Raw genomic sequence first — 10554 nt, 5'->3', positions numbered from 1 at the left:
TGTAACAATCTGATATTTTTAATCATTTGATATAAATGTGCAATGTATAGGTTAAATGTTAATAAATAAATAATAGATTAAACGAGATTAGATTAATCAATATAAACGTAGTTTTGGATTTTCCAACCAAGTTCGAGAAACAAATATCAATATAAACAAAATTATATTTGATTCGAAAATATCTCATCCGGAAGTAAAAGACATTAATAACGTTTACTATAAACAGTAAACTATTATATATAACTTTTATTAATTAATTTAATATTGTATAGTCTCTATTTTTCTTATTTAATTTAATTTTTCAAATATTATTTTTCAATTACCTTTTTCTCAGAAATTTAAAGATGTGAAATTCATCAAGAGGGTACAATTCTAAACCACGATGCATGATTATCTAGATATGCGACGCTTCTAACCCGGAAGTACCTCTAATCGGAATGGAAACTTATCCAATCACGCGTCTAGTACGCAACAATATGGCATTAGACACGTGATTGGTTAATTTTTCTATGCGTATACACATCTATGCAATTTTGCTTTTAATGCACAGACCACAGACTTTTATATCACACACGTCAGTTCAGTAGCAGTGAACATAAGTGAACATAACCCGCGAGTAGTGTAATAGCGAAATCATCGTGAAAAAAGATGGTGGTGACGGTGGCTTCTGTACGTCAACAACTCACTAATCTGGCGCATTCCGGCGGTTCCCACAAAGATCAGGCCGAAAAGTAAGTCTGCAGAACAACATCGATTCTCATTCATAACATTCATAAATAAACCATCTTCTGTTTAGATATCGTTCAACGTTGGACATGATATTGTTGTCTTCCGGCGAAGAACTAGTCGATGCCTTGAAGACATTTATTGAAGCAAGTATGTTATTTTTATCTTGCTGGCATCTCAAACGTATCGAGAAAATGTTGGAAATAACTGTAACGTCATCCTGAAATTTGAACAGAATTTATGCGATCTTAATTAATATAGATAGGTTATAAAAAATGATTTATTAAAAAATAAATATACGACAATAATAGAGATTATTTTGTGCATATATCTAAATAATAGTATATAGAAAAGCTATTATCTCTTATTGATTTTTTTAATATTATAATTATAGTTTGATGAATTGATGAATGAAACAAAAATTACTACTTAAATTTATAAGAAAAATTAGGAATTGTTAAAATTCAGTTACTTTAATTTTGTTAATAGCACAGAATCGATTATTGTAGTTATTATACATTTTCGTATTCTACACACTAAAAGAGGGGGGTATACATATACAAGTAGATATACAATTAGATGTTAAAATTAATGATGCATGTGATAGCTATATGTATCTGTATCTATACAATAGAGCTATAACAATATACTACATTATTCTAAGATAAATTTAATATTATATTACTATTTTTGTATTATATGATGTAATTATCTTTTTGACATATAGTACAATGAAGATACTAATTATAATTCACTATTATAATAAAATACACATATTTGATAGATTATATTTTGTCTATATATATATTTTCTAAAATTAGAAAAACAGTATATTTAGATAAATTTTTATTCCAGTTGTGAATGAAAATGTGAGCTTGGTAATTTCAAGACAAGTTCTGACTGATGTCAGCAGTCGTTTATTATTTTTACCTGATGAGATATCAAAAGCTGTTTCACATTACACTCTAGATAAGGTAAATCACTATTCTATTAAACATATAAATTAAACATGAGATTTATAAACATAATTTAAATTTTATATAAAAGATATATTTTTCTCTCTCTCTTAATTGAAATTATACATGTATACAGGTTCAGCCACGTGTAATTTCTTTTGAAGAACAGGTAGCTAGTATAAGGCAACATTTAGCTGATATTTATGAACGTAATCAGAATTGGCGAGAAGCTGCAAACGTTTTAGTTGGCATACCATTGGAAACAGGACAAAAGTAACATATTTACTAATAATAATTATCTGCAACTGTTTTTATACATGTATTTTACTGATGAAATTAATCATTTTAGGCAATATACTATTGATTACAAACTCGAGACTTATCTTAAAATTGCTAGATTATATTTAGAAGATGATGATCCAGTACAAGCAGAAGCGTTTATCAACCGAGCGTCACTTTTACAGGTATTTTCTTTGTTTTTGTAAATTTACTACAATATGATAATTACTTCTTTCTGTATTATTTATCTAGGCCGAGTCTAAAAATGAACAATTACAAATCTATTATAAAGTCTGCTACGCAAGAGTACTAGATTATAGAAGAAAGTTTATAGAAGCAGCTCAGAGATACAATGAATTATCATATAGATCCATTATTCATGAAGACGAACGTATGACTGCTCTTAGAAACGCATTGATCTGCACAGTATTAGCTTCCGCAGGTGAGCAATTATTAAACAGCAAATATATTTTATTTCTCTCAAACTTTTGTTTTACATTATCTACATGTTTTTTATCACAGGACAACAGAGAAGTCGAATGTTGGCGACCTTATTTAAAGACGAACGTTGCCAGCAACTTCCAGCTTATTCGATTCTTGAGAAAATGTATTTGGATCGTATTATTCGGCGTTCTGAACTACAAGAATTTGAAGCGTTACTACAACCTCACCAGAAAGCATGCACCATCGACGGATTAGGCTCCACTATACTCGATCGTGCAGTCATCGAGCATAACTTATTATCGGCTAGTAAACTATATAATAATATTTCTTTCGAAGAATTGGGCGCATTGTTGGACATTCCACCTACTAAAGCGGAAAAGATCGCTAGTCAAATGATTACCGAGGGCAGAATGAATGGATATATCGATCAAATAGATTCTATAGTACACTTCGAAAGTAAGTTGCCTGTTGCTTTATTACATACTTTCCGCGCAATTAAGAATCTCGTTTATATTTCTCCTTTTTCTGTACAGCACGCGAAACTTTGCCGACATGGGACAAGCAAATACAATCATTGTGCTACCAAGTGAATCAAATAATCGAAAAAATAGCTCAAACCGAACCAGAATGGATCGCGAAAGTAATGGAAGATCAGATGGTGCATTAATATAGATTTTGTTTAAAGTGAAGGAATATCGTCGTCGCAAATAAAAAAATCTCATTTATAATAATTATTGTATAACAGAGTCAGAGAGAGAGCCAAAATAGTAATCATTTATATTAATAGTTCATTCTTGAAATGCAAATATTGTCCGATGTGCACATCCTCCCCTTCATTGTATTTATTTTATTTACAATGTAACATTTCGTCGAATTTTTCAGAAATATATCCACATTGTTTTTCAAAGAACTAATAGACAAATTATATGTTTAAAATACCTTAAATATATATTGCATCCTTAAAGTCATGACAAGTTCTAATGTTTTGTAATGCTTATTAAATATAAGCTTTATTAACTAATAAAGATTAATATGAAATTTATCATACACCATACAAATAAGTTTAAGTTTACTTGGAAAAAACATTTTAAAAAATTACTTATTTGCAGTCAATTCAGATAGAATCAATGTATATGATAAAAAATGATGTAAATTTTTGTAAATAAATCTCACATTTACATTTCACACTGGTCTTTACTAAACACACAAATAATCGGTAAGCAATAATTGTTGAGAAAGATAAAAGTTACATATATATTTTTAATTCACAATTATATTCTATAAAATAAAGCAGTGGAATTACATATAGCTGTGTGATTGGGTCTTTTGAAAATATGATTATTACATTATGTGATTGAATAATCTTATAAACAGGAATATAGTTTAGTAATATCTAAGACAAATGTTGTAACCAAACTGGCAGTACTCCTCTTCATACGAAAACGGATAATCGAAATATTTCTTTCTTGCAATAGGAGTGACACAAATAGTTTCTAATAATTATAATCTGTACATGTGTATGTATATATAAATATGTATATAATTGCATCATTACTTATATGAATTAGAAGGCATCATATATTTTTATATAAGTGAAAGAACTATAACGAAAAAAAATGCATACACATTTACTATCAATCACATTATGTCAAGACTATTTGATTGTATACAAATATGGATGTTACACGTCATACATTTCTGTGTGTGGTCCTATCCAGAAAAAAATAAAATTCATAATCTGCAGTGATAATTGATTAAATTTACATACATTTAATCAATTTTACATGAAACACAATATGAATCTTATTAAAGATATTTTTTATTGCACTTTTCAAAGTTATAGAATATTTGTATACAAATCAATACTATATACCATATTTTGTATGTACAGAGTTCATTACCAGATTTTTCAAAATATGTCAATATATTTTACCAATAAAAATTTAAAAAAATGTTATCTAAAATCTATAATTATTTTAATAAAAAGTAACACATATTAAGTCCGTAATCGCTTCATTATAAGAGATTACAACTAAAATATGCGATTTAAAAAAAATAGATTTACTTTTATTATGATAAAAAATAGAAAAAATCGACGATTTATATTTTTTAATATGTTTATATAAATCGTATCTATTATTTAAAATGAAATAAAAACTGAGATTTATATATATAATTTCTATTACTCAATTATTATTCTTCTCAAAATATTATTCCCAATCATAATAAAAGTTGCGACAAAGAATTTGTACGCTAATAAATTTAATTAATTTGATTCTTTACTATTTTTTGTATTGATATATAAACAGAGAATATTTTTAATATAATGATTAAAAAATAAAATTATATTTATAATATCACGTAAACAGATTAAACAAATGTATATTAACTTTAAATTTTTTTCAAACTTATATAAAGCATTTAAAGATTGTTCTTTTTCTTTGTTTATATATTTTCTTCGAATTATATTTTTATAAAATGTATTGACCGAAAAATCTTAATATATCTTGTACATGTATGTATACAAAGGAAATATATATACGTATACATACATACATGTGTATTTGTATATATATATATATATATATATACACATACATATGTATATGTGTGTACGTATGTACATATGATTCATTTTATATTTCTTTGTTTTTATTGAAATAAGATTATTTTTTTTATCACTTCATACCATTGTATTATTTATCTTTTAGCATAATTTCGAAAACAAAGTGACTCATTTTAACCTGTAAATATTCATATTTGAAAATTGGAAAACGTTCTCTTGAAAAGTTGAAAGACTCGATAAAGAGAGGGGCATAGGGAAGAAAATTTACTATATATACACGGAAACGACAAAGAATTTTAAAAATTAAATGAAATAATTGAATTAAAATTTTTTTAAATAGGATGACTAATTTTTTTGTTTTGTATCATTTTCCTTTCTAAAATTTTAATAAGGACGAATAAGAAAAATATTTGATTGCTAAATTAAAAGTTGAATATATTGAGAATCATTAGTTTCTAGATGCATGAACAAGTATTCTAATATTTTTCTATAACATTCGATATTCCATGAAATTTTACAAAGAAAAAAGAATAAAATATTTGTAAGAAATTAGTCATCCTATTAATAAAAAAATGCATTTAACTGTCATATTTCCTTGACTTCTTTATGTATATATAGTAAATTTTTTCCCTTATGTTCCTTGGAGTCTTTTAATTTTTGCACCAAAAAAAAGAAAAGGAAAAAAAAAACATTTTCCAAAATTCAACAGTTTTCGAGATATAAACACATTTGTAAATTAATAAAAGATAAGTCAATCTGCATATTATTCCCAATTTTTGTTTTTATGAAAAGGATGATAGCAGGATCTAACAAGCTGCACATATAAAGTATTGTAGGGACTAAATAAGACTAACAGTACAAACTTGTCTAATCAGCATAATTATGATTTTATATTGTTCATCGACCAAAGCTGTTATTACGATCATAGTTATGTATAATATAGCAGACTAATATTTCCTTCAACTAATCTGAAATAATGTAAATATTTTGCAATAATTATTCAAGAATCAATCTATCTATACATTACAAGTAATACTTTATTCAAAGCATGTATTGCCGATTTTGACACAAAGATCATGAGATACTTTTTTGTGTAGGATAAATTTCTTTTTTGCTTCTTTGTAATAAGAGTTACTTTGTAATGATAGATATTTAAGCTTGAAGGTCTAATGCAACACCATATTTATGGCCACCAGATCCAAAATTTTTTCCATCAATGTTTGTAGAAAGTGTCAAAGTTACACCTGTAAACAAATATTTAGTTATTTAGCAATATTTATTTTATTATTAATATATGCATTTTTTTAATAAAAGAATGTATTTATTTATTTAATAATATAGATTGTTACATTATAAGAAGAAAAATGGCAAGAAGATGAAAAGCATTGTAAAGTTTTTATTTTGCAAAATGTTATTTATTCTTTATTGTGATTAAGTGAGCACGAGTATTAACAGATTTACTAAATAGCAAGAAAAATGTGTTTACTTTCTCTTGTTAAGCTTCTATATAATGGCAAAAATATTTGAATTTATAAATTATATAAAAATTCATTGCATTTTGCATTTATGGGAAAAAAAATCAATTACTGTATTTTCTTGTTATTACTTTAGTGCAAGTAACTTAAAAAAATATTACTTACCTTCTCGCAATTTCTGTTGGTACCCCAAGCCTACTTGAAGATTAGTATTCACTTTAGCTCTAATGCTAGCATCACTGTCAAGATTATACTTTGCTCCAACGGCAAAATTTGTTACATTATGAGTGGCATTCCATGCTAAATTAATCGCTCCTTCTAATTCTGGTTTTACCTTATGATAAATGGAACTATTAAATTCCTGACCATTATCCCTAAAAATATGATTTAACATTAAATATTCTCTGAATTGTCTAGTGCATCTCTTATTACAAATTATATTTACACAGAAGTATGAAGAACAAAGTCTGAAGCAGCAAGTCCAACAGCAAAGTTGTTCCTTATAAGTTTATTTCTTTGTGAGTCAAATCCTATTTGACAGCCACCGAACCAGCCTGCAAAATATAATAATATGCGAATTTATAAACATCCTTATATAATACAAATTTGTAATGTCTATTACATATCATAGGCTTACTTTTGTACATTATAGGATATTCCACATGTTTAGAACAGGAAAATATATATTTGGGACAAAGGATATAATTTGGCACACACATATATGTATATATGTATATAGAAGAATTAAAGATCTAAATTAAAAGTATTTTTTCAACAATTTTACATGAAAATAATGAGTAATTAATATTATTAAGTTCTAATATATTGTTAAGTTCTCTATTTCCCTTATTGTATTAAATATTGTGTCAGAAATGAATGTTAATTTTTTCTTAACATACATTGAAATAAGTTAGTTTCTTCACATATCACTGCTTGTATTCATTAGTATGTGAGTTAGTAAAATATACATAAAAAATTTTTTATTACCTTACATATATGTATATAATTTAATCTGCATATAATCAACATTTTTAGAAAATAAACTTTATGATCATCGTTTCAAAATTTAATTATTATTTAATCCATGAGCCAAAAGGAAAATCTTTGATATATTTTATTGATCTATCAAATGATGATAAAATGTAATTTATTTCAATGCTTTGCAAGAAAAAGTTTACAACTATCTCATTTCTGTCATAATTCAATGACATTCATGAGGAATTAAAAGCGCTTTAAGATATATACCTAATATCTAAATTTACCTTGATAACCTACAACAGCTGAGGTATAAATTAGAGGTCCAGCAGATAGGCTAAGGTCAAAGTCAGAAGTTATGGCTGCATTCTCATGCTTGTAGGTTGCTTTCAATTTTCCACTTTTGGAACTATAAAAATGAACAAAGAAAAATTTTAAACATTATTAAAAATTACAAAATAATTAACTTTTTAACATTATGTAATAAAATATCTCACCCAGATTGTGGAGAGAAAGTACAACAGTAACCAAGAGTCAGACCATTGACCAATTTATTAGCAATGGAAACTTCAGTCGAAAGGGTATTATCAGTATTCCATTTCTCGTGGAACGATAACCCATATTCCTTGAACTTATATTTAGTTTCTAAGTTACCAAACACCTTTCCTGTATCCTGATTAGATATTCCGCCGCAAGAAAACTCTACATCAGAATTGGTCTTAGTTTTTACATCCAATTTAAGGATGCCATAATGGTAACCTTGACCAAATATATCGCGAGCGTTCTTTCCTAGATCGTTATATGTTGGAGGAGACATGTTCTGTAATAATAGGAAGTAAAATATTTATGTAACAATTTATTATCATTTCATGAATGCAAATAAATTTAGCTTCAAGCAGATCAAAGAAGCGCAAACAATATTCCATCTAATAAAGCAGTATCTAAATTTGATCCCAGATATATATGTCAGCAGTATATCCTTTTTATTCTATATAATTATATACATGTACATGAAATGGATGAATGAAATGAAATATTAATACAAAGAGAATATATAAAAACTTAAAAAAACACATGTATACTTATAAATTTCAAAAAGAGGTGTGATAAAAGTGATAGTAAATTATTATTACAAAAAGCCTAATAAAAGCAAACAAATTATATATCATTATAATCGTGATATATTATACGAACGGAATGGTATTGACCTGTTTTGTGAGGTATTACATAAGGCACAATTTGGACAACTTATATCGCGATTATTTAAAATTCTGATTTGGAAGTTGCTACAAACGGCCTTGCCTCAAGAAACTGTCCCTTTTCGCTCAACGCGATACACAATGCTTTTCGAAAATAGAAAAATTTCGTTCGCGACGCATCGATCAGGTCCAACGGTCACGGCAGACGACATTGCGAAATCGTGGTCCCTTGCCGGCTTAGCGTGGGAATAAGACTCGTTTCTCCCAAATCTAACAACTCGCACGAATTGAACTCGGATTTTACGATTCGCGCGAACGCGATGCGCTCAATTCAAGAGTAATATCAGCGACGACGTTATACTTACAGTCTTACGTTAGTGGAATACGAAGGCGGAAAAATGCGCGACTCTTTGAGACGTGTGGACGTGAGATTCGACGGAAAGCAGGCGAGAACGGAAAGAGAAGCACGTCCCCCAACCCCCAGGGACATTGGCGCGCATGCGCGCTAACGCACATAGGAATAGTGCTCACGATCTACTTATTTCTGCGCAACTTATTGAAGCGGCCTGGCGTCTTGCGATATTTGGATTAGGAAAATTCGAGTTTCGCGAATGTAATTGTATTCGGGTATTTCGAAGTTAAAAAACGCACGAGCTTGAAATTCGAATGATAATGATACGATTCGAGAACCGGTAGCAGAATTATTTCGATCGATTCCCGCTCCCCGAAGATTCGATCGTCGAGGATCCCCTGGCGAAAATAAATATCGGAGCGTAAGTCGAACGTAAGGAAAGAGTAACAGAAGTGTAAACGAAGCTTTTAGGAGACGTAAATTGAAACAACGAAACGTAAATAAAGCGTTAACACTTCATTTACACTTCTGTTACTCTTTCCTTACATTCGACTTACGCTCCGTTATTTATTTTCGCCAGGGAAAAAAATTCGATGCAAATAGAAATAGCGGTATAATATCAAACTTTCCTTCAATACTTTTAATTTATTTTAAATATATGTTGCAAAATATTTTATTTACAATTTAATTATCCAGGAAAAAATTGCTCGTATAATTATATAAAATATATATATTTTCATGTTTTTTCCCTTGTACAACCAGGTAGCAAGACGTTTAAAGACGTCTTGATGACGTACTGTGACGTTTATTAAGATGTCATTTAACGTCATTTTGGGAATCTTTACCCGCATGTACAGGAAAAATAATAAAAAGAATAATTTTTGCATCATTTTTTCTTTAGAAAGATAAAATTTGAAGAGGAAATATTGCTCTCATATATAATTATATATAAGTTTATATTGTATATGAGTATAAGATTGTATATGAGCAGCTTTTTCCCCAATATCTTGCAATTTAAGCAAGTTTCACTTTTACTAAAATGCGAAAACTAAAATCTTGTAATTATACTTATTATTTTTCTAATATATAAACGGACAGATAATATATATATAAGAGAGAGGGAGAGAGAGAAAGAGAATAGCATGTAAACATATAATATACATATATATTTATATATATTTATAAATGATTATATACCCTGGCGAAAATAAATATCGGAGCGTAAGTCGAATGTAAGGAAAGAGTAACAGAAGTGTAAACGAAGCTTCTAGGAGACGTAAATTGAAACAACGAAACGTAAATGAAGCGTTAACACTTCGTTTACTCTTCTGTTACTCTTTCCTTACATTCGACTTACGCTCCGATATTTATTTTCGCCAGGGTATGAATACAATATTTTTTTCCCCAGCATAAAAAGGAATATAAAAGATATCGTAATCAAAGAATCACCTTGCAATTAAAAAGTTGATAGAACAATAAGGAAAAATACGCAACATCATAATTGTATATATTGTATAATTACACTAATTATAGAATAGTGGGAGCTTTTGGAAAGATCGAAAACTCCCACTATTCTCTACCG

General features: G+C 28.2%; 2 protein-coding genes across 3 annotated transcripts; one reads left to right on the top strand and one right to left on the bottom strand.

Annotated features, from left to right (window-relative positions):
• Positions 1–541: 541 nt before the first annotated feature.
• Positions 542–3590, top strand: Csn4 (COP9 signalosome subunit 4). Its single transcript, XM_083093865.1, has 8 exons — positions 542–731; positions 797–876; positions 1582–1700; positions 1819–1955; positions 2032–2146; positions 2214–2403; positions 2484–2861; positions 2939–3590. The coding sequence occupies exons 1-8, from the start codon at positions 649–651 to the stop codon at positions 3070–3072; spliced, it is 1236 nt and encodes a 411-aa protein (XP_082949991.1). The 5' UTR covers positions 542–648; the 3' UTR covers positions 3073–3590.
• Positions 3591–3645: 55 nt separating this feature from the next.
• LOC145968422 (voltage-dependent anion-selective channel) lies at positions 3646–9132 on the bottom strand. 2 transcript variants are annotated; one of them, XM_083093867.1, is made up of 6 exons: positions 8986–9132; positions 7919–8241; positions 7709–7830; positions 6892–7000; positions 6612–6820; positions 3646–6215 (listed from the first exon to the last, which is right to left on the bottom strand). In XM_083093867.1, exons 2-6 carry the CDS (start codon positions 8236–8238, stop codon positions 6124–6126), a joined length of 852 nt encoding a protein of 283 aa, XP_082949993.1. In that variant the 5' UTR covers positions 8239–8241; positions 8986–9132; the 3' UTR covers positions 3646–6123. The 2 variants fall into 2 exon arrangements, with proteins under 2 accessions (XP_082949993.1, XP_082949994.1); XM_083093868.1 differs by lacking the exon at positions 8986–9132 and adding an exon at positions 8630–8817.
• Positions 9133–10554: the final 1422 nt, after the last annotated feature.

Source organism: Camponotus vicinus, unplaced genomic scaffold (assembly GCF_025532165.1).
Source record: "Camponotus vicinus isolate PSW18456_S1 unplaced genomic scaffold, iyCamVici1.0 SCAF_3, whole genome shotgun sequence".
Classification (NCBI taxonomy): Eukaryota; Metazoa; Arthropoda; class Insecta; order Hymenoptera; family Formicidae; genus Camponotus; species Camponotus vicinus.
This window is presented reverse-complemented; position numbering and strand designations above follow the sequence as displayed.